The 21,790-nt window shown below is 51.6% G+C and overlaps 15 protein-coding genes and 2 non-coding genes across 17 annotated transcripts; 6 read left to right on the plus strand and 11 right to left on the minus strand.

Moving 5' to 3' along the window:
- Positions 1–190: 190 nt before the first annotated feature.
- On the plus strand, positions 191–826 carry QCR9 (ubiquinol--cytochrome-c reductase subunit 9; the record flags this gene model as incomplete). The annotated part of the gene is made up of 2 exons (XM_002551903.1): positions 191–193; positions 614–826. 2 exons carry the CDS (start codon positions 191–193, stop codon positions 824–826), a joined length of 216 nt encoding a protein of 71 aa, XP_002551949.1.
- Positions 827–1,102: 276 nt separating this feature from the next.
- TIM13 (protein translocase subunit TIM13) lies at positions 1,103–1,492 on the minus strand (the record flags this gene model as incomplete). Its single annotated transcript, XM_002551904.1, has 1 exon — positions 1,103–1,492. One exon carries the CDS (start codon positions 1,490–1,492, stop codon positions 1,103–1,105), a length of 390 nt encoding a protein of 129 aa, XP_002551950.1.
- A 316-nt stretch (positions 1,493–1,808) lies between these two features.
- On the plus strand, positions 1,809–1,879 carry KLTH0B03718r. The gene has a single exon. It is a non-coding gene; the product is annotated as a tRNA-Gly (tRNA).
- Positions 1,880–2,132: 253 nt separating this feature from the next.
- On the plus strand, positions 2,133–2,774 carry APS3 (Aps3p; the record flags this gene model as incomplete). The annotated part of the gene is made up of 2 exons (XM_002551905.1): positions 2,133–2,154; positions 2,221–2,774. 2 exons carry the CDS (start codon positions 2,133–2,135, stop codon positions 2,772–2,774), a joined length of 576 nt encoding a protein of 191 aa, XP_002551951.1.
- Positions 2,775–2,873: 99 nt separating this feature from the next.
- CBP4 (Cbp4p) lies at positions 2,874–3,305 on the minus strand (the record flags this gene model as incomplete). Its single annotated transcript, XM_002551906.1, has 1 exon — positions 2,874–3,305. The coding sequence occupies one exon, from the start codon at positions 3,303–3,305 to the stop codon at positions 2,874–2,876; it is 432 nt and encodes a 143-aa protein (XP_002551952.1).
- A 258-nt stretch (positions 3,306–3,563) lies between these two features.
- ERG1 (squalene monooxygenase) lies at positions 3,564–5,057 on the minus strand (the record flags this gene model as incomplete). The annotated part of the gene is made up of 1 exon (XM_002551907.1): positions 3,564–5,057. One exon carries the CDS (start codon positions 5,055–5,057, stop codon positions 3,564–3,566), a length of 1,494 nt encoding a protein of 497 aa, XP_002551953.1.
- A 493-nt stretch (positions 5,058–5,550) lies between these two features.
- ATF2 (alcohol O-acetyltransferase) lies at positions 5,551–7,119 on the minus strand (the record flags this gene model as incomplete). The annotated part of the gene is made up of 1 exon (XM_002551908.1): positions 5,551–7,119. The coding sequence occupies one exon, from the start codon at positions 7,117–7,119 to the stop codon at positions 5,551–5,553; it is 1,569 nt and encodes a 522-aa protein (XP_002551954.1).
- Positions 7,120–7,556: 437 nt separating this feature from the next.
- Positions 7,557–9,089, minus strand: RRN7 (Rrn7p; the record flags this gene model as incomplete). The annotated part of the gene is made up of 1 exon (XM_002551909.1): positions 7,557–9,089. The coding sequence occupies one exon, from the start codon at positions 9,087–9,089 to the stop codon at positions 7,557–7,559; it is 1,533 nt and encodes a 510-aa protein (XP_002551955.1).
- Positions 9,090–9,344: 255 nt separating this feature from the next.
- On the minus strand, positions 9,345–11,486 carry PBP1 (Pbp1p; the record flags this gene model as incomplete). The annotated part of the gene is made up of 1 exon (XM_002551910.1): positions 9,345–11,486. The coding sequence occupies one exon, from the start codon at positions 11,484–11,486 to the stop codon at positions 9,345–9,347; it is 2,142 nt and encodes a 713-aa protein (XP_002551956.1).
- Positions 11,487–11,777: 291 nt separating this feature from the next.
- OKP1 (Okp1p) lies at positions 11,778–12,866 on the minus strand (the record flags this gene model as incomplete). Its single annotated transcript, XM_002551911.1, has 1 exon — positions 11,778–12,866. One exon carries the CDS (start codon positions 12,864–12,866, stop codon positions 11,778–11,780), a length of 1,089 nt encoding a protein of 362 aa, XP_002551957.1.
- Positions 12,867–13,100: 234 nt separating this feature from the next.
- On the minus strand, positions 13,101–14,921 carry KLTH0B03894g (MFS transporter; the record flags this gene model as incomplete). The annotated part of the gene is made up of 1 exon (XM_002551912.1): positions 13,101–14,921. One exon carries the CDS (start codon positions 14,919–14,921, stop codon positions 13,101–13,103), a length of 1,821 nt encoding a protein of 606 aa, XP_002551958.1.
- Positions 14,922–16,179: 1,258 nt separating this feature from the next.
- THI4 (thiamine thiazole synthase) lies at positions 16,180–17,157 on the plus strand (the record flags this gene model as incomplete). The annotated part of the gene is made up of 1 exon (XM_002551913.1): positions 16,180–17,157. The coding sequence occupies one exon, from the start codon at positions 16,180–16,182 to the stop codon at positions 17,155–17,157; it is 978 nt and encodes a 325-aa protein (XP_002551959.1).
- Positions 17,158–17,516: 359 nt separating this feature from the next.
- Positions 17,517–18,728, minus strand: RNR4 (ribonucleotide-diphosphate reductase subunit RNR4; the record flags this gene model as incomplete). Its single annotated transcript, XM_002551914.1, has 1 exon — positions 17,517–18,728. One exon carries the CDS (start codon positions 18,726–18,728, stop codon positions 17,517–17,519), a length of 1,212 nt encoding a protein of 403 aa, XP_002551960.1.
- Positions 18,729–19,108: 380 nt separating this feature from the next.
- On the minus strand, positions 19,109–19,221 carry KLTH0B03960r. Its single transcript has 2 exons — positions 19,184–19,221; positions 19,109–19,152 (listed from the first exon to the last, which is right to left on the minus strand). It is a non-coding gene; the product is annotated as a tRNA-Leu (tRNA).
- Positions 19,222–19,379: 158 nt separating this feature from the next.
- KLTH0B03982g (KLTH0B03982p) lies at positions 19,380–20,018 on the plus strand (the record flags this gene model as incomplete). The annotated part of the gene is made up of 1 exon (XM_002551915.1): positions 19,380–20,018. The coding sequence occupies one exon, from the start codon at positions 19,380–19,382 to the stop codon at positions 20,016–20,018; it is 639 nt and encodes a 212-aa protein (XP_002551961.1).
- A 163-nt stretch (positions 20,019–20,181) lies between these two features.
- On the minus strand, positions 20,182–20,643 carry YNK1 (nucleoside diphosphate kinase; the record flags this gene model as incomplete). The annotated part of the gene is made up of 1 exon (XM_002551916.1): positions 20,182–20,643. One exon carries the CDS (start codon positions 20,641–20,643, stop codon positions 20,182–20,184), a length of 462 nt encoding a protein of 153 aa, XP_002551962.1.
- Positions 20,644–21,103: 460 nt separating this feature from the next.
- On the plus strand, positions 21,104–21,769 carry KLTH0B04026g (KLTH0B04026p; the record flags this gene model as incomplete). The annotated part of the gene is made up of 1 exon (XM_002551917.1): positions 21,104–21,769. One exon carries the CDS (start codon positions 21,104–21,106, stop codon positions 21,767–21,769), a length of 666 nt encoding a protein of 221 aa, XP_002551963.1.
- Between the last annotated feature and the right edge of the window lie 21 nt (positions 21,770–21,790).

Genomic DNA, 21,790 nt, shown 5'->3' on the forward strand with positions numbered 1-21,790 from the left:
CTTGAAGTCTAGATGTCGATTATATAATACATTTGGTACTTATGTACGATCCAATGGTGTTAGCAGGATTCGGTGGGAAATTTTTCAACCCGAAATAACCATTCATTTTAGTTGTACCGCCCAATAACAGATCTGAAGCTTTAGCTCATATCAATATCAAGGGACATCAACTATCACAAGCACTGTCAAGATGGTATGTTACTCCAGAACTGATCGGTGAGCATCAGAGCACCCAACAGGTGCGATCTGAAACGTTAATTTATGTGCCTTAAACTCGACAAGTAATGGTTTGCAGAAGAGACATTTGAGCTCGGAGCACACTTCGCAACGGAAATGGTGGTGAGCTATGGCCATTATGTTATGGTTCCTTACGTTGTTGAAACAATTTCGCAAACTCAGCAGCAATCCCACCCTGGCCTAACTTAAGTGCGATACCTCCAGAGCTTGGTGAATCTTAATGCCTTCTCCCGCGGAAAGCACCGCCAATCAGAAACTCTTTGGGCTCAGCCGTGTATTATCCCCGGAGCGGGCGTGCAAACCATTTTTTCGAGAATTGATGTACAAGGTTTGACTCGCACTGGCTAATTTGTCTCATGGTACTAACTCTCTACAGGCTTTTTCGACAATCTACAACATCTTTTTCAAGAGAAACTCAATTTTCGTGGGCACTGTTTTCGCCTCTTCTTTCGTTTTCCAAGCCGCCTTCGACAGCGCTGTTACCTCGTGGTACGAACAACACAACAAGGGTAAGTTGTGGAAAGACGTGAAAGCGAAGTTGGCTCAGGGTGGAGACGACGATGACGAGGATGACGAGGATGACGAATAGGCGTCAAGCTATCCCTGGGTCCTACGACTGCTCAGGCCAATCTAATATTTTTGACAATTTTCGCGACTCAACTTTATTTATAACCGGAACTGGCCCCTCCAACATTCAGATCGCATATCCAAAATCGATCAGCAGGATCAAGAATCACGACATTTACGGTATACTCATTTATATTCACCAAAGCAACTCAAATACATTGCAACCCGCGTTTTGAACAATGGCAGCAGCGAGCTGTTAGAGTACATATGCATATTTACATGACGCGGCTTCCACCCACTAAATCTCACCCGAGGTGGATGCCTGCTGGATCCTGGCGACGTACGCTTTGGAGACAACATTCCAACTTCTCATGTATTTGGCCAAGCACTGGTCAACGCAGCCCTCCTCGGCATTAGAGTAAGGATTAGTCAAACACTTTTCAAAACAGTTTTCGGTAACCTTGTTCACTAGCTCGCTAGCATTGGCAACAGCAAGTTCTTGGGCGATTTGCGTCTTCAGTTGCTCTTTTACGCTAGAGGCTTTAGACGACGAGGTTGTAGTCCGTTGTTGTGATGGGGACGCACCGCCGAAAATTGATGAGAGAGCCATTCTAAAAGTGCTACAATCGTTGGTTCTTGAAAGCGTCCTTTGAGAATAAAGAGGGATGGCTTCCAGTGGCAGTTCCATTAACTATTAACAACTTGAAAAATTTCGGCTGGGTTAACGTTGCCGTACCTAACTATGGTGGGTATAACAGCAGTGGTGAATCAACAATCAACTCTAAAGATAAGAAACACAGCAACAAGATCACCTGCACTCTCTAACTCCCAAAATTTGTTCCCCAATATCCACCCGCTCATATACATGTTAAAATCTCATAGCTTTCCTCTCTTAATAAAGGTGTACAACTTTACCTTTATCAGGCATCATTCCATAATGTCAGTTTTAGTGCTTATATGTTCTGCTTATATTGGTCCGGTCATGTAACCTCCCAACAATCTGAGCGCAAGTGGTTTAGTGGTAAAATCCATCGTTGCCATCGATGGGCCCCCGGTTCGATTCCGGGCTTGCGCATATTTTTTGCAGGCAGCAAACAGTTCAAATAGGCATTGAATTTGGTTGTTTTAGTCTTTTGATGAATTTGGTATTTCTAACCTGCTAAGCGCTATTCATACCCTAGTGTTCCCCTTTCAATCCCAGTTTTTTCCTGCGGAAGCAACAAGGCAGAGAAACACCCTGGAATTAGGTTGAAGCTTTCGGTTCAATCTTTGGCGAGCTTAGAAACCTCAAAATAAGTAAAGCTAGCACGCGCAAGCTTCGATAACTGATGATACATGCAGTCCTAATCTGTGAGTATTTAAGAGGATAAGTTTACATGTCTATTTGCCAGTGTTTTCACTAACATATAAACTCAGTTAACAAGAAGGCCCAACCCAGATTGGTCAAGTTTTACACACCAGTAGAACTCCCGCAGCAAAAACTGCTAATACAGCAGGTTTATGAACTGATATCCCAGAGAAACAGCGAGTTTCAGAGCTCTTTCTTGACAACCCCACCATCTCTGGTCCACGCAGGCTCAGACGAGCTCAGCGATGACCAAGATATTCAGGTCATCTACAAAAATTACGCAACATTGTACTTCACATTCATTGTTGACGATCAGGAATCAGAGCTCGCCATCCTGGACCTAATTCAGACGTTTGTTGAATCTCTTGATCGATGCTTTGCTGAAGTGAATGAACTCGACCTTATATTTAACTGGCAGACTCTAGAGAGCGTCCTTGAGGAGATCGTTCAAGGCGGTATGGTTATCGAAACCAGTGTGGCAAAAATTGTTTCTGCGGTTGATCAACTAAACCGGAGCTCCAGTGGGGATAATAGAGCTGGTAGGTTTGCAGGGGCTGGTTTAGGAAACGCACTTCAGAGTATAGTTCAGGCTGGCTTCAGTGGCTGGGGCGCCAACCAATAGACAAAATGGTACGTCCGGGCTCTAACAGCTTTATTCAACAAATAAATAAATAAATAAATAGAATTTGCACAACATATATATACACGAATTATCTTGTTTTTACCAAAACTTCCACCCGGCGCTTTTTTTAACCTCTTCCTGTGTTTTTGCAACGCTATCTGCTCTAATCTGCTGCAACTCTTGTCTAATACGCTGCAGCTCTTCCTTCTGAATCTCTTCCGCTTTCACCCTTTGAAATTGTTCGCGGGATTGCTCGCTGCTGTTCTTCTCCCAGGGCGAATTGATAGCGCCAGTCTTCCATATAGGATCATCACTTTTGGCTGTTTCCCGGACGATGTTCATCAATTCTTTTTGTTCGGCCTGACGGAGTTGACGCTCGCGCTCATACTGCAGCCTTAGTTCCGGTGATAGCGAGTTGATGAGCTCTTCATCTGTGGGGGTTGTGTACTTAAACAATACAGCTCCGACGCCAATAATAGCACCACCGGCTATGTAGACCCTAAGCCAGCGCAACCACAAAGGCTTGTCCATGTTCGAAGGAGTTAGCGGAGTACCAAAACGTAACTCTGGCTACCCAGAGTCCAAAGAATTATAATAATCATTTTCTAAAATGTAAATCCTCTTCGTTCACGTGCTCGCCAACTTTTGAAGGGCGCGAGTAGTAGCCCATTTCGACATAGCGATAATTCCTGAAGCCTCTGTGAGTTATATAATTCATATAGCGTCAAACCTAATGATTGACGCTCTCGTTAAATAGTGCGTTTATTATACATTCTATCATGCAACAGCTTAACCGATCATCTCGGTGTACAAGTATGGGGTGAAAACTCTAGCAGCTGTGAAAAGGATAGAGAAAGCTTCAATCAAAGCAACTGGGAAACCTGCCATACCTCTCTCCTGGAAATTCACGTAAACAGCATAAAAGGCGACAGCGAAAAAAACCCTGGTAAGCAAAAATGGGCGAGGCATGACACCAGATAGGAAGGAGACTGGAAGCTTTACACAGTCGCCACCTCTCTTGAAGTACTTGAAACAGCCCTTTTGCAAAACCTTCAAGTCTTTGCTGTCTGCGGCGAATAGCGAATATAGGGCGATTGATAGAACATTGATGACAGAGTCGTAGGATTTTCTTTCGTAGTGATAATCTAACAACTCATCTAGAACAACCTCGCGATCGCTAAAGTCCAAATCGCCGATTTTTTTCATTAGCAATACAACGTCGTTTAGGCCGACAGTCATGCCTCCTCCAGTCAGTGGATGCCTCATGTTTAGTGCGTCACCAATGACACACATGCCAATTACATTGTTCTGTCTCCCAGGCAGGTACGAGTTAGGCATTGATCTAAACTTGCCTTGAGCTAAAGCTTCGTCAAAGGATGGCCGCAGAGATTCAGGAATGTATGGCTGAACTTTCTTGGTCATCCAAGCTTTGACATCAGATGGCAGCTTAGGAGAGTTGTATGCGCAAAGAATACGGGTCTCTTCGGGCGAGATTTGATAAACCAAGATTGGCATGTGCTCGGTTCCCAAAATGACGTGGCCATGGTTAGGGGAAGGCATTTTCGCATGGAAAAGGCTCATGCCGACGAATGAAGATCCAACAGTAGGAACATGATCGGTAGATAGCTCCTTTCTAAACTTGGAGAAGATACCGTCACAGACAAAGGTAATGTGCGCTTTGAATTCAACTTTTCCGCGGCCGTCGATGTCCACCTTAGCACCAACAACCTCATTGTGACCGTTTTTTAGGATCTCGACGACGTTACCTTGCAGCCTGGTGACATTAGGCTCCTCGGCCACAATGGCTCTCAGGTTCTGCAAGAACTTTCCGTGAACGAAGCCCACGCCCCTTTCTCTCTCATCTTCTTCGAAGTCCTTCACGTGAATAGTCTTGTCCTCTGTGACCTTGTCATTACCGTCACGAACCAGCTTGGGGACCTTCTCCACTGGCGCAATGTCAGCTTTGTATGGGTAGGGAATGGCCACCTTTTCCCCGTTGTAGAAGACTGTGTAACCTGTGACGGGGATAGCCTCGATATCGTTGATGGATTGCACCATTCCCAGGCTCCTCAGGGCCCTCACACCACCAGGTTGCATCAGTTCGCCAACAATACGGTCAGGCATCGACCATTCGCGCTCTACGATCAAAACCTTCTTGCCCTTTCTGGCCAGCCCTGTGGCAACGCAAGGACCGATAACACCGCATCCAACAATGATGGCGTCGTAGGTGATAGACGCGTCCGCGTTCTTCAAATCAGTGTTAGTGGCTTTTCCTCCGGACATTGTTGAGTTTATCCTAGAAGTTATATCAATTGCACCTGTCTCCCAAGTTTAGATTGTTGATCTCGTAAAACTAAATATACACGATCAACTCCAACAAAAAAGTGCCTCTGTTCTCGCGATATCCTTATATACCAGCCTGGAAACTTACAATGAACTCGTAGAAAGCCCGTATAGTAGCTTGTAAGCGATACAAAGTGGCTTCGACTTAACGTAAACTCGTATTAAATGGTTCGATTTTAGTGAAAATTTATTAAACGATCACTAACGGTGATCCCGCTAAACGATACAACGAGCGAAGCGCATGAAAGGCCCCGCTCTAACACTACGTATACGATGAATGCGATGATCATCTGATGCTCGTTTGAAGGAGCAGTTGAACGGTACTTACAGGGAAAGCGGCTAGAGATAAACACTAGCGAGGCGGTGCAGCAGCGAGCATTAGCGCAACGCCCCAGGGTATGGTGGGAAAACAAGCCTTGCAAGGGCGGCAGCGTCAGCTTTCCAATATGATTGTCTTGAACAGCTCACACAGCTTCTTCCAATCCTCTCTCGTAGGCAATGCGCCCTCTGCGACGCACGCGGTAATGTTGAGGCCGCCGATATCGGTCGCACAGAGGTTGATATCAAAAGTGAACCTAAAGCTGCCTGTCGTTTGCGCGAAGATCAGGTCTTGAATGTGAAAGCCACCCACAGTGGCCCTTGCCTTTTGGGGGAAATATCCAACGTTACTCAGCATCGTGCCTAGACGCGATTTGCCTAATATGCTATTGGTCACAGCAAGATCAATGTTCTTCGTTTTATAGATGGAGTCAATCATGAGCGCGCCGAGTGGGTACAGGAAATGCTTTTTCCGTTTCGCGTCAACAAATACGTCCTGGTAGTATCTGACCAGTTTCCAGAATGCTTCTGGCTTATCTGCAACGTTGAAAGAAGATATTTGGTAGTTGTAATGTGAACCCCCGACGTTCGCGCCGTATCTATACTGCTTTTTGAGCTGCTTGTCTTCTGGCAAAAGCTGAGCGGTATTCATGGCCACCATGATGTTGGATAGCTGTTGGGAGAAGGACTTGCTGAAAACAATCCCACTTTTGTACAAGGCCGCGAACCAGCAAGCCTGAAAGAACGGAGTTAGAGTACACGAAGGATCCAGCTTGTTCTTGAGCTTTTTTTTGACAGCCGCAACTTCGCTAGGCGTGATTTTCAAGAAATAGCTGTAAAAGTCGTTTCCGCCAGGTTCGTTGACCCTCGGAATCGGCGGAGTTGGGGACTTGTAACCAAAGTATTCACGTAGGACCTGGTTACCAACTAGCTGCGCGAAATAAGACTTTGGGCCCACGTAGCTGATCTGAGTTTCGATCGGGGCCGGCAGTTTTCCCAGCGTTTCGTGGTCCTGTGAGTAGTCGAAAATAACGTCAGCCTGGGGGAGCGAGGGAGGGAGATTGTTGAGGTGGTCTTGTAGATCGTGAAAAAAGTTGGCAGATGACATGCCGTCGCTTGAGCAATGGTTAGACAGCAGCAGGATCTTGCGCCACTCGCGGCTTTGAGCGTTGCCTTCTTCAGGGAAACACATAATACGCCAATTGGGCCTTGAGTTGTGGCAGTAGGGGATCCGCACTTTGTTAATCAGCTCGAACACCTCGCTGGAGTACTGCCCGCCGTTACTCGCAAACTCCTTCAGCGCGGCGTTAACGATCTCGGCATACTCCTCCTGATCGTTAAGTAGGACGTCGGCAAAACGCACCCTCTGAAGCACCCGAATGTAGTCGTGCTGTGGCCACGGCTTCGACAGGTACTCCGACGTTTGGTAGAAATTCACGTCCTGCGCTTCCTTTTTCTCCAACACCGTGTGCAGCAGTAGGGGGTATTCCAGACACATGCCCCGGAGCGCTTCTGCAAGCTCGTTCTCCGAACATGCGCGGTCCAGCTCGCAGAACATCCCGAAGTTTGAGTACAGATCCTGGCGCTGCCCGAGGGCAAAGTAGTTTTCCAGATTTCCCAGCCTCCGGGCGTGGCCCCTCTTCTCGAGTTCTTCTAACTTCGTGTCAGCTTGAGATGTCGTCATTATCTTAGTAGTACAGCGACTGTTTGATCCCGGCAGAATTTCCGGCTTTTCTTTACTCTAGCGGGTCCGCTTGAATCTTAAGATTCAAATACCTCGATCAAACATTTTTGGTCGCTATGATCCCTCCTTAGCACCACAATTTCTCTTCGTGTAGGCATCAACTCCGCCAGATCAAACTTCCCTTTAAAGAATGTAAGGAACGCGACTAATACTCTCCACCTGGAAAAAAACACGAGAATAACGAAAAAAAAAAAAGATGCGAAAAACGGCCACGACCCTGCTCGGCGATCGGCACTAAGAGCAGTCCGATTGCGGACATTCAGGCCTCTATTGGGTATGTAATTGAGCGCGGTTGTGGTGACTCCTGCAGGAGCGTTCAGTGATGCGCGCAGGACACTTCCCGATGCCGATTTCGTGAAATTACGGCGACAAATGCATCAGGATGCGCAATTCATTGAATTCCGTGTCTTGCATATGCGGCTCTGCAGGTGGCCCAGGCACTCACGGAGCTGCGGTTGTGAAACTGCGAAGCGGTAAGAAATCTCACGTAGCAATTTGGCCTCGGCCAGTTGGGCCAACATCGGGGTCTGCTTCTGCCGCGGGACGCGAACCCCGTGAGCTAACGCGTCGGAGATTTCGAGATATGCTTCCTGGGTTTTGTCCACGTAAGACGGACGCGTAGCGCGGTCCTCTGCACTTCCGGTTGGTGCCTTCTCAAGTGGGAACATTGAATAAAGCTTTTTACTGGCAATCCTGTGATCAATTGTCTGGGCCTCCGTCTGGGTCTTTGTGCTCGCCGGTAGAAAGTGCTGCTCCATCCAGTCTAGGTAATCTGTGGTCTGCTGGTCGCTCCAGCGGTGATTGTTTTGGTGCAGCGATGCCGCGTCGTGCGAGAGCTTTGTCACGAGGTCTTCTGTCGCCGCTGGACTGTCCTCGGAGCCCTCGATTTCGAGCCATGCTAGACAGTAGTTCACGAAGAACGGGTCGTCCTGCAAAATTTTGTAGCGCACGGCAAGTATGAAGTAGGCAGCGATTCGCAGATCTGAACACTGGTAGAGGCGCTCGACACGTTCTCTGTGGTTTTCGTAGAGGCAGAAGGAACTGTCGCTCTCCCCGGAGATTCTGATGAGCTCTTTTACATCGAAAAGAATCTGCGGAGGGAGCTTCACCGCGAAGAGCAGCTTGAGTGTCAGCGCCTCATAGCTGACGTAGGTACTGAAGCACGACGACAATTGCACCGCGAAGCACATGTGTGCCAGCTTGTGAAAGAACTGGCCCTCGCTGGGCGTTTTGCCACCCTCTAGGACCTGGTGGTAGTAATTAGGAAGCTGTTTTCTCCAAAGGGCCGGTAGATGTAGATTGGCTTTGAAGTAGACCAGCTTCATGGAACATATCCACCGGATGTAGTCGCACGAGTGAACAGGCATCCTGAGGTGTGTGTTGGCCATATATAGCAGGCATATCGATGACAAGAGAGACAGCCGGGGCTTCTTTCCAGGGACCTGCATAGACGTGCCCCCGTTGTCATCGCCAGTAGCCGAGCGCTGGTCAGCAATTTCAAGCGACCTTATAAAACGCATCCACATCAGCTTCACGACGTCCGTAAAAACTGGCGGGAAGTTTTGATGCTCGATCAGCCAAGTGCACTGCAGCTTCAGAATGTACTGGAAGCAGCGTAGGAACAGCCTCTCGCCTTCGGCGCCATATACTTTCTGGTTAGCGTCCTCTTTTTGGCTGAGTTGCGACTGGGAGTTCATGCTTGACCTAAAACTTCCAGTGGCATTGGTAGTCAAATTGAGTCTTCTTGTGATAACACCCATGCTGTTAATGTCATCTTCGTCGTCATTAAACTCGACATCGCCTTCCATGACATGGCCATACTGACAAGTCCTTCTCCCGTCAATGATACGCCAAAGTCGTGATCTACAATTATCTGTCCCGCATACTGGACCTCTGAAGAATGTTGACATCAATTGAACTGTGCATGCACTCGTCCCAGCTGCTGTCGTTTCTGCTCATCCGACTTTCAACATCTCTAATTCAAGCTTTTTTCATTTTTCCAGCAGCGATGCCCTGAGTTAATTCTAACTCAGTCAGAACTGAAAGATACGAAGTTGACCATCTGCGAAGCAGCGAAGATCCGAGTATTTTTGTTTTTGTTTACTGCGACTATATATTGTTTAAGGACTATACGGAATTGGCAAGGTCTCAGACTTGTCTTTCAATCAACGATCGTGCGCCCTGTGCCGATTGTGATGATTTTGATAGGACTGGTTTTGGAAACCTTGCCGGAAGGACCGTGAGCCCATTACGGGCTGGAAGGGGGCAGCCGCTGAGTAGTTGAATGGTGGAATGGGACCCCCCGGGCCTGCGTTCATGAAAGTGGGCCCGCCAAGTGGGGAGCCAGTATTTTGGGGAGGCGGTGTCCCAGAGCCTCCTCTCTCATCACCCATAGGCATCATTTGCATTACTGGCGGATAGAAGGCGGGAGGCTGAAACGGCATGTACATATTAGCACTTGCGTTAGGAGCCATCATGTAGGGGTTTGGAGACCCGCTGGGGCCCATAGGCATCCCCATCATCATTCCAGGGACACCCATCATATGTGGGCTTCCTGGAGATGACATGGCGCTCATGCTGCGTTGTTGCATCTTCATCTGTGACCGTTGAATCGCGGTATGCTCATCAGGGAACATTGTTCTGTAGGACTGCTCCACGTTGCTGAACCATGTAGGGGCAGTGAAGTAGGGCTTCTCGATGACAAAAACGGAAGCTGCGCCGCCCTTTGACTTTCCTGCTGCACGATTTTGCTCAAATGCCTCCTTCCCTTTGATAAACATATTGAAATTCTTCGAGAAGTCTTTTTTGTTTGCAAGAGGACATTTTGATCCAAAAAACGATCCCTGGCTGATATTGCGTCTCCTTGATATGTTTGCGTGTCTCCCGGATGATGGTGAGTGCACTGGGGTATGGCCCTGCGACATTCTTGCGGGTGGTTTTCTCAACTCTGCCTTGTTTGCTGAAGGAGTTAGGTCCCGTGTAGCTCTAGCGTTCTTCGAGGATGCAGACGAGTTAGGGTTGGTGGGAGGAGTGGATGTTGGCTTTGGGGGCAGAGAAGGATTCACCTTCAGAGCGGCTTGTGGAGCCTTTGGAGAATTTTCACTGCTTTTCTTCAACATGGCCTTCACCTCCTCAGGCATTTCGTAAGGAACTTTAAACTTCTCGGAAAACTCCTTTAATTCGTCAAGTTGGTTCTTTTTGCGAGAATGAGAGTGTCCTCCTTCGGGCGCGAGTTCCTGGTTTTTGTGCTCTTTGGGGTGTACGGTCTGTGGCGAGATAACTGCGGCCTTCGACGAGATAATAGCTGGGTCAGCGTTGTGAGGCTGGCTTCTCAAAGTTGGTGGCACGTACTTTTTGGCCTTTGGTGGGTTGCTCTTGGCATTTAGTTTGAGAGCAGCAAGCAGTTCATCTCCCCTACGGTCCACGCCCGAATACTTGTCTTCTTCGTCTATACCAGAGTCATCCACAATAATACCTCTCTCTTCGGCTAAGTGCACATTGCCTGAAGCACCTTGGGACTCAATTTCTTTCGCGATTCGATCAGCCTCCTTCAGACGATGTAAGTAGTTGGGATCGTCCTTGTTTATTCTCGTGGTATACAAATGCTCGTCGAATGTTGAAGTGACGCCGAACTTCTCCTCGTTCACAGCAAATTGGTTCCAGGACGTGGTGCTGTCTTCCAGGCTCTCATTCATGTCAAAAGTTTCGTGATCATCAGGAACCCATTTCTCGAGCTCACGCTCCTTAATAACTGTGTTCGCTCCGGATATGTCTGTGTCCGTTTTAAATTCAGCTTTAATTTTGCGTTCGGTGGCAGGACCTGCAAGCTTGCTGGAAGGTTTGAACTCGGCCTTCACTTCGGCCTTCTGTCCGCTTTCCTCCTTTGCCTCTTTACCAACCTTTCCTTCGCCGGAGAAATTCACGTCGTGGAGTTGGAGCTCCGCCACATCTTCGCCCTTGATCACAAGGTTCTCCTTCAAATCGCTCGCCAACTGGTCGATGTTGCTGGTTGCGAAACCTTTGTCGATGACTTTGGGAAACTTTAGCACAACATCGACGCCGTTAGACCCCTCTGGATTACATGCGGCCAAGATACCTGAATATTTCACGCCCGTAGTAACGGTCACTGTTGCTTCAGTTGAGATGCTAGTAGCTAGGAGATAGTTCAGACGATCATTGAAGTTTTTGGTTGTCTCCTCTGTTTCGTAAAAGGCACCGCTGCTAGTATTTGCATTGGGATTCCGGTTTATACCGTTGTTAGAATTCCCGTTGCCTTCTCTTCTCTTGCCACTATAGGTTCCCTTCATAATTCCGGCTACTGGCAGATCGGTTCAAAGCAGTAGTCTCTGAAAACAAACTGGCCGTCGAAAAGGAATCCCAAACTCCCAGAAAGGCCTCTCAATTGCCTCACTGACGACTCTTTGAGATTTGGTATCTGATGATATGTTTTGATGCAAAAATACGTTACGCCCTTGATGTTTTGCCTTTTCGTGTCAAGGTACACACTGATACAAAAGGTTAGTTAGAGTACACCACAAGACACTCGCTTGCTAGTCAAGTCAAGGCTCTACTTACTTCGCTGCCAGCCTACCAAATAATTAGTTTAAGTTCGGGAGACTACCCTGTAGCTTCTCGGCAGTCTTTTCGTAGTTTTTTAGAGAGGGCAAATATTTGTGAAGCAGGGAATGAGTGACACCAGCGGACGGGTCAGCTAGCTTTAAGTTGAGTTCATCGACATCTTTTTTGTAGCGCTCCTTGTTTATGGCATTATCCCCTATGAGCCCGAATGAGTTGACCATTGCTTTACTCAATGCTGGATGAAGATTATGTGACAGCTGCTCCGTAAGGAGCTTGGTTTGTCTAAGCGCACGATTTGAAAGCTTAGCTTGAACGTGCTTCAAGTCTTCCAAGGCTTTCTGCTCCCTTAAAACCTGGTGCTCGACTGAATCTGTATGCTCTAACTCTTGAGAAAAACTGTTTTGGATGAAGGTCCGCTTGGCGTAAATGTATTCAATGTCGAAATCGCGATCTTTAACGCGGGAAGGAAACTTGGAACTCTGGAGTTGCCGCTCGATTTTCCCGATTGTTTTATGCAACATGCGTTCCTTGTCCCTCCGGATGTGCTTAACGCTGCGACCAATAGCCAGCCGCTCGCACTCTGCCTCGTACTTTTCAAACGTAGCTTCCAAAGCCAAGTCGATGTTATTCTCTAAAATGTCCGTTATGCTATTAAGCAGTCTTTTGGAGGGCCGCTGCCAGGCTTTGAGGTCGGTTTCTGGTAGCCGTTCCCGGAACCTATCCCCGATCAAATCTTTGAAGTTCCATTGGTCTATTGGCTGTTCTGAGATTGGCTCCTCCTCGCTTGCAGAATCAATATGGTGCTTGAACTGAACACGTTTTGACGGGCTTTCCAAATCAGACTTCTGAGGTGAAGAGGCTATAAGACTTGGACCCAGCAGGCCATTCCGAAGAGGCGACTCAGCTATGCTGTCTTCTTCGACAAATAGCTTCTTCCCAACAGGACCTTTTCGTCTAGCCTCTTGGTCAAGTCTGAACTCGTCTCCGTCAAGTTGAACAAAGCTTTCATCAACCTCGCTTGTCGAGTCATCGGTTGCATGGTCAACCATTACACTCCCTTCGTGGTCCGATTCCACGATAGCATCAAGCAGGGGCTTCTGAAGGCTCATTTTGGATCATCTTCCAAGATGTTGATATTTGTTTACGATTATATGTTTTGTTCAAGAGCTTAGTTTTTGAGGCAGAGAACCAACGAAATGCAATGTAGGAAATCTTTGCGTGAGATCATAATGTAAACACAACAGAAAGAGAGACAAAAACTATGGTATTATTTGATTTTGTATTTAACGATTAAAAGCTTTCTAGTTGATATGTCCAAGGTTACTAACAGCCATCGGTATAATCTAGACTTTAGAACTCCCTTCTGAGTTTGACGAGTGACTGCCAGCCGCCTGGTTTTCGATGTCAGTACGCGTGGTATTTGTTGTGTCGACGGAGGGCGAATAAGCGTACTTTGACTTTTGCCTAATTCTCGCTCCGTAGAAATAGAACAGGTATGGAATTGCACAACAGGCGAGGGAAATGAAGGCCATTAAAGTACTAGCCCATTCGTAGTTAAGCCTGCGGTACATTTGGATGGTAAAGAGAGGAACCGCACCACCCCACATAGATCTCACGAAAGTCTTAGCAGCGAGACCTGACGCCGCGTAGTGTTGGTAAGAATCCACAATGTAATTGTTGGCAGGGTTGTAAAGCATGTTGAAGCCAAAACCGCATGCAAAGCCGCTGAAGCATGGGCCTGCCCACGACAAACGCGGATAGGATGACCAGGCGTACGCAAACAGACCTGCAGGCACGAACCAGCAGCCGATCATCATGGGTATTAGTCTAAGCTCTGCAGGAGGAACCTCGCCCCTATCCAGATAGCGTTGGGCTCTCTTCACGTAGTCTTTGTTGAGGAATGGTGCGGCGACTGTTGAACCGATAACACCAGCGCCAACTGGGATAAACATGATGCTTGTCTTGATGGCACCATAATGCTTACCCTCAGTATAGACCATCGGGTATGCGAAGAAGAACATGTAAAGCAGACCGTAAATGACAGACATGTACATGGTGATGAGGAAAACAATGAGCTCAGTGAGTAAAACCAAGGGCCTAAACAAAGTTTCCTGGGCAACTTCCTTCATTGACCTCACCTTTATTTCGCAGATGGCCCGGTAAGATGGGTCTCCTGTTAGCTTACGCAACTTCTTTGCGCGCTTTTTCAAAAGGGTTTGATGGTGTGTTTCAGGCAAGAAGACGGCCATAACGGCGTACAGACAACCGCTGAAAATCACCATAAACCAGTAGACCCATCTCCAGGAGCACTTGACTGAGAGCAGCGAACCGACGATTGGGCCCATGACAGGTCCCAAGAAGGGAGCTGCAGAAAATAAAGACATGGCCACACCACGCTCTTTATTTCTCCACATGTCGCTCAAAGAGCCTCCAATTAGACACATAGGAGCGCTAAAGGCGAGTCCGTCCAAAAACCGGAAGGCCAAAAGTGTGCCGATGTTCTTGGCTGCACCGCAGGGAACAATGAAGACGACAGCAATAAACAGAGTGACCAGGTAAACGGGATTTCTCCCAAACTCCTCAGATAGAGGAGCGAAGAGCATGGGCCCGAGACCGAACCCCCACACCATCAAAGAGACACACAGGCACATGACCTCCATGGAAACCCCGAAATACGCAGCGGGGCTGTCCATATCGCCTGTGATGATCGCAGACATCATGGCGACGTCGAAACATATGATACCGAGCAGAACGGTGTAGTTCCACTTCTGACGCGTGGGCCAGTTTCTAGGGTCCTCGCTGTCGTCGTCGATAAACTCCACTATTCTCATGCCGGTTTCTTCGTCGATGGGGTACTTCCATTTATCCTGTTCGTGGAACGTCGAATCCGGCGCAGGCCGCGTTTCACGCCTTTCGAGATCCAGCGGAGGTTCCACAGGGCCGATCCCGTGCGTGTTGGACTCGAGACGCGATAGCCTCTTCTGAACACCGCGGCTGTGCGCGGTGAGCAGCTTACGCAGCTCGGCCTCGTCGGACTCCTTCGACATCATCCTGTGCGTCTGCGCGCCCGTGGCGCCGTCGCCGCTCACCTTTTCCTGGTGTGGTGTGTATTCTTGAGCATGTGACTGTATGCTTTCCAGTTCTGAAGAACTGATCGATGCCATATTCTGTAAAATTCGAGACGTGCTGGGTGGCTCGAATCGAATGAGTTACTTGATGGGTGTCAGTCGCACCGAACTCTTGCTCCACCCGCGATACTGCTGTTCTTATATACACCGCCAATCTCATCAGTCGGCTCTTAACTTCATGCATCTTCGGCTGATATCTTCTGTGGTGGCCTCCCACTTACCAGCCGACACCATATCGTCAACAGTGACATGAATATTATGACCACTGATTTGCAAAAAGCTGGGTGGGCCATTTAGGTGTGACCGGGGCCGCGCCGGTGTACTGCACACTGCCAACAGGGTCTTGCGCCAGGTGCGACACAAGCCTGTTTGTATGGCTACACAGGTCCCAGTCCCTGCCTCAGGCGCTCCGTTCTGGGCTTTCACACCGGTCCTTACTAGCGTTAGCGCGCTTGAAAAATTTTCCACCCCGGGGCCCTGCGTAGGGTTGATAACACAGACGGCGATCCCAAATTCACTAGCTAGACGCTGCAGGCCAGCTGCATTCCAAGTGCGACGGTGAGTCACAGCTGAGGGGATTTGTTGCGCGCAAACCGTGGTCTGCGGCCTATAGCGCGGGCGCTGGCGGCTAGACGATACAAGCCGCTGATGAGTGCTATGAGCCGACGTAAAAGTCACTGAATACGACGACAAGTCACCATACGCCGCCACAAGTCACGTGACCAAATAACGATATCGAGCACGTGACATGAACGGCTGAAGACTCCGAAAGACTCGATATCGCAAGCAACGAAAACTGCTCTGATAGCTTAATTATTTCTTTGTGCGAATATCCAGCCGGCCGAGAGATCAAAGGCCTCGACACTTTGCGGAGAGAAGATATGCTTTAATTCATACTTCGCCATGCCCTTTGAATACATGAATTTGCATCTCGCCACATAACATGGTGGCGCGTGTTGGTTTTTACGCGGCTTAGGGGAAGATGTGCCGTTTTCTCGATATGGAGCGCGATCCAGTAACGTAATTTGGAAGATGCAAGTACTGAAATGGTCCGTTCCCATTCCAAGTGTTTCCTAAGACATGCTGTTGGGGCGCGGGCTCTGCAAGGGAACGAGCAGGGGAGGAGCATGAGAGTAATTGACAGCGCCGGGCGAGAGCAGCAGGAGCGTGGCGGGAAACGTATAAGAAGGCGCGGCGTTCGCTAGGATCCTGCCAGACTTGTTGTTGTGTTGTTATAAGTCTTTTCCCTCTGACAGTATCCAGATTCCAGCACACGAGAACTGAACCCAAAAAAATGTCTACCACCACCACCAACACCGAAACCGCTCAATTGCAGGTGTCTGCCGGCACAATCAGACACGCCCTGTCTGACGTTGTCAAGCAAGAGGACTGGTCCGACTTCCAGTTCGCGCCAATCCGCGAGTCTACTGTGTCACGTGCCATGACCTCGCGCTACTTCCAGGACATGGACAAGTTCGCCGTGAGCGACGTTGTCATTGTGGGCGCCGGCTCCTCGGGTCTGTCTGCCGCGTACGTTATCGCCAAGAACAGACCAGACCTGAAGGTTGCCTGCGTGGAGTCCAATGTTGCGCCAGGTGGCGGCGCATGGCTCGGTGGCCAGCTGTTCAGCGCGATGATCATGAGAAAGCCCGCGCACCTATTTTTGGACGAGCTGGAGCTGCCATACGAGGACGAGGGTGACTACGTGGTCGTCAAGCACGCGGCTCTATTCACCTCGACCGTGTTGAGCAAGGTGCTACTATTCCCTAACTTCAAGCTGTTCAACGCGACTGCCGTGGAGGACTTGGTCACGAGACCTGCCGACGACAACACCGGCGGCGTGAGCGTCGCTGGTGTGGTGACCAACTGGACCTTGGTGTCGATGGCGCACGACCTACAGAGCTGCATGGACCCTAACGTTATCGAGCTGAGCGGCTACCAGAACGACGGCACCCGCGACCCTAGCAAGAAGCACGGTGTCATCTTGTCAACCACAGGTCACGACGGTCCATTCGGCGCGTTCTCCGCCAAGAGAATTGTGTCGATCGACAAGAACAAGAAGCTGGGCGGAATGAAGGGTCTGGACATGAACCGTGCTGAGGCCGGTGTGGTCAAAGGCGCTGGCGCTTACTCCGGAGTCGCAAACATGTACTTTGCCGGTATGGAAGTGGCCGAGCTGGAGGGCTGCAACAGAATGGGTCCAACCTTCGGTGCCATGGCTGTCAGCGGTATCAAGGCTGCTGAGGAAATCTTGAGACACTTTGCCGAATAAGCAGCGCAATTGCAATTAGATGTGTAGATGTGAATATATGCCCCAATCGTTTTTTATATGAAAGACGTGTTTCGAGCTGACGCTCGCCGCGGTCACCGCAGGACCATAATGGCGGGCACAGCGTCATTGAAGAGCCAGGCAATGTCCTGGAGCGTTAAATATGGACCGGAGCACTGTGAAACTCCGATGTGCGCGGTCATATAAAGTCATATACACGTAGGAAAGGGCTGGCTCGCACACACAGACGCACGTGTACGCACGCACACACGCACACACACACGCACACACATCAAACACGCGCGCTCAGCCCCAGCCGGTGAAACTCAAAAACACTTGAAAATTGTACGTAGGTATCCCATCTAAAAATCCTCATCAAACGCAAACTCGCCTCCCTCGGTCTCGGCCTTGGTGGACTTGGCCATGACGCCTGCCTTCTGGTAATCCGATACTCTTTTCTCGAAGAAATTGGTCTTGCCCGCAAGCGAGATGTTTTCCATGAAGTCGAAAGGGTTGGTGACGTTGTAGAACTTCTGGTTGCCCAGGGCGACCAGCAGGCGGTCGGCGACGAACTCGACGTACTGGTTCATCAGATCGGCATTCATACCCAGTAGGGACACGGGCAGGGCGTCTCTGAAGTAGCGCTGCTCGATCTCCACGGCCTCGGTGATGATGCGCTCGATGATGGCTGGGTCGGGCTTGTTCTTGAGGTGGGCGAACAGCAGGCATGCAAAGTCGGTGTGCAGGCCCTCGTCCCTGCAGATCAGCTCGTTGGAAAAGGTGAGGCCCGGCATCAGACCCTTCTTCTTCAGCCAGAAAATGGCGGCGAAGGAGCCCGAGAAGAACACACCCTCGACGGCGGCGAAGGCGACCAGGCGCTCGGCGAACAGCGCGTCCTCGTCCTGGATCCAGCGGATGGCCCACTCGGCCTTCTCCTTGATCTGCGGAATGGTCTCGATGGCGTTGAACAGGAAGTCGCTCTCCTTGGGGTCCTTGATGTAGGTGTCGATCAGCAGCGAGTAGGTCTCGGAGTGGATGTTCTCCATCATGATCTGGAAGCCGTAGAAGCACTTGGCCTCGGGGCTCTGGACCTCGGCGGAGAAGTTCTCGACCAGGTTCTCGTTGACGATGCCGTCGGACGCGGCGAAGAACGCGATCACGCGCGAGATGAAGAAGCGCTCGTTCTCGTTCATGCGGTTGTTCCAGTCGTGCAGGTCCTTGGACAGGTCGATTTCCTCCGCGGTCCAGAACGACGCCTCGGCACGCTTGTACGCCTGCCAGATCTCGTGGTACTTGATGGGGAACAGCACGAACCGGCGCTTGTTCTCCATCAGCAGGGGCTCCTCCTTCTCCATCTCCTTGAGCTGGTGGCGGTGCACGTGGTGCGACTTGAGGAACTGCCGGTGCTGCTCGGCGGCCTGGCTGAGCTTGAGCTCCAGCGCGGCCGCGTCTTCGCCCGCGCTCTCGGGCACCGCGCCGAGCCGGCCGGAGAGGTTGTTCTTGGAGTCTTTGAGCTCCAGGTCCGACAGCGCGGACGCTGCGGCCTTGGAGGGCGTTTCCTTGGCGTTCACCATGCTTGGATCTCTTGTGCTGTGCGCGGTCGAGTCTAGATGAGTCTCGATCTGTGCAAATGGGTTCCAAATGGGTCCTTGCTGCCTTTGTGCCTGGGAACCGACCCACACGCGTTTTTGCCCCGTGCTTTTATATACTTTGCCGTAGATCGACTGACACGACACGAGATGCACTCGCTTCCTTATTTTTAAAATTTTTTACGCGTTGCAGCGGCAGCAGGGCGCATTATGAACGCCAACGGCGTGAGAGCGAGCGGGAGCGGGAGGCGGACCTCGTATAGAAGAAGAGGGGGAGGGGGAGAGGGGCCGAGCCCGCGGGCCCGTCTGTGGGCTGGGCGCAGGGGGCGAGAGCGGGAGCGGACCCTTGCGCGCGAAAAAAATAATGGTTGCTAAGAGATTCGAACTCTTGCATCTTACGATACCTGAGTGTTCCGTTGTCAGCAACGTTAAGAGTGACTCTTGAATCAGGCGCCTTAGACCGCTCGGCCAAACAACCGTTTGATGAAAGGGGGAGCGGCGGGCGAGGTACATAGGCATGGGGAGGTCACGTGGTCACTCGAGGAGACACGCCGCGTCTGAGTCACGTGTAACAGGCCACGAACACGTGCGAGTACACTCACGTGACCCGCGCCCCGCGCCGCCCTCTCGTACACTATGCCATGCTCGTTCATTCTTTACGTACCGTACACACCGTGCGTGCGCGCCCTCCGCGCGCCTTACACGTCCCGCGTCTTGTCCGACGCCTTGCTGTCCGAGCTCTCCGGCTCCAGCGACGTGCGGCCTTGGTTGCGCTCGCGCTTGAACACGTGCTCCATCTCTGTGTCCTTGTACATCCACTTGATGCCTGCGTACCCGACGACGCCGAGCGCGCCGAACCCGGCCAGGTACCCGAAGAACTGCGAGGGCGGCGTGTCGGCCCTCTGCTCGTGGTTGGCTCTCTGTGACATGTTGGTGAGACGTCTGACGGCGATTCTGCAGGAGGCTGGTCTCATTATGTGGTGTGCTGGTGTGCTGGTGTGCTACTGTGCTCTAGCCGGCTCCGCGGGCCCAGGCCGATATGTACGCGCGGCCTCGCCGCCCTTATATACTGCTGCCACGGGCCTGTGCGCCCCTACGCCAGTACCCCGCGACGCTGAGCAAAGCGCGCTAGCTGGCAGCAATGCTGGCGGGCGTGCCCGCCGCAACCTCAAGGCGGCGCCGCAGACGGGGCGGCAGGGGAGGCACAACGGCGCGATTTATAGCGGAAGCATACACAAGGGATACGTAGAGACGGGCACAGACGCGCATACGTAGGGACGAGCATACGTATGGCTTGCGCGGGGGGAGAAAGGCGATGTGCATCACGTGAGCGGTGAATGCATGGCCGGCACGAGGCACGGCGAGGGATGTCACGGCACACGGATGCGATCACGTGGTGGTAATTAGCGTCGAGCGCGTCACTTCGCACGCCGCCCGCCTACTCGTACACCCAGGCAGCCTGCGCAGGGGTCCACTCCACCAGCTCTTCCGGCTGGAACCAGAGCGCGATCTCGCGCTGCGCGGACTCCACCGAGTCGGACCCGTGGCACACGTTGCGGCCCATGTCGATGGCAAAGTCGCCGCGGATCGTGCCCGGCGCCGAGTTCAGCGGGTTGGTGGCGCCCAGGATGACGCGGCCCTGGCGCACCGCATCCTTACCCTCCCACACGGTGGCGAGCACGGGACCAGAGCTCATGAAGGCGCTCATCTTGGGGAAAAAAGGCTTGTCCACGTGCTCCGCGTAGTGCTGTCTGAGCAGCTCCTGCGAGGGCCTGAGCAGCTTGACGGCGACGAGCTTGAAGCCGCGGTCCTCGAAGCGCGCGAGGATCTTGGCCACGAGGCCGCGCTGCACGCCGTCGGGCTTGATGGCAATGAAGGTTCTCTCGGTCTGGGACGACATTGGTGGAGGAGGCGGGTGTGTGTGAGTGGGTGAGTGGGTGTGTGTGTGTGTGTAAGGCGCGTGCGCACGCGCTGGGGCCTTTTATGTCGCGCGTGTGTGTGCGGTGTGCGGCGGCGCCGAGCGCGGGACGCGACGCGAACGCGACGCGGTGATTGGGCGAGTCACGTGAGAAGAACATCACTACGTACGCAGGGAGCACCGCGCACGTGACTCAGAGACAGCGCATTGACACGTGACATGGACGTGCGCCGCGACCTCCTGCCCCGCGCCCCCGGGTAACCCGCCGCACCTCTTTTAGGCAACTCCTACATCCGTTACCCAGTTGAGAGCTCTTTTACTTTAAAAGGGATTTTGACTAGAACAGGACTAACCGACCCTGCCCCATCTCAGCGTCCCCCGGAGAACCCTTGCGCATCGCCCTCTCTCCCCACAGCACCGCACACACACATACGCACACACCATGTCCGACACAGGCGTTGACGACAAGGAGCTGAGCGCCGGCCCACAGCCGCAGCCGCAGCAGAAGGAGCGCCGCAAGATCGAGATCAAGTTCATCCAGGACAAGACCAGACGGCACATCACCTTCTCCAAGCGCAAGCATGGGATCATGAAAAAGGCGTACGAGCTGTCCGTGCTCACGGGCACGCAGGTGCTGTTGCTGGTGGTCTCTGAGACCGGGCTCGTGTACACGTTCACCACGCCCAAGTTTCAGCCCATCGTGACGCAGCCCGAGGGCAAGAACCTCATCCAGGCGTGTCTGAACGCGCCCGAGGAAGACGAAGACGCTGAGGAGGAGGAAGACGACGACGAAGACGCGGACGACGACGACGACGCCGCGAAGCTCCCATCCGCCCACCAGCAGGTGCCCATGGCGGGCGCGCCGCCCCAGCAGCACGGCCAGCAGCCGCACCAGCAGCAGCAGCAGCAGGTCCAGCAGCACGCCCACGCCCACGCCCACGCACACGCCCAGCAGCACCCACACCAGCAGCAACAGCAGCAACAGCCGCCGCAGGCGGCTGCCGCTGCGGCGTACGGCAACCCGGCCGCGGCGTACCTCAGCGCGGACCAGGCCGCCGTGTACCAGCAGTACTTCAACGGCGTGAACCCACAGCAGGGCCAGTACTAAACGGCCCGAGTACGTTGTCGC

Source organism: Lachancea thermotolerans (assembly GCF_000142805.1).
Source record: "Lachancea thermotolerans CBS 6340 chromosome B complete sequence".
Classification (NCBI taxonomy): Eukaryota; Fungi; Ascomycota; class Saccharomycetes; order Saccharomycetales; family Saccharomycetaceae; genus Lachancea; species Lachancea thermotolerans.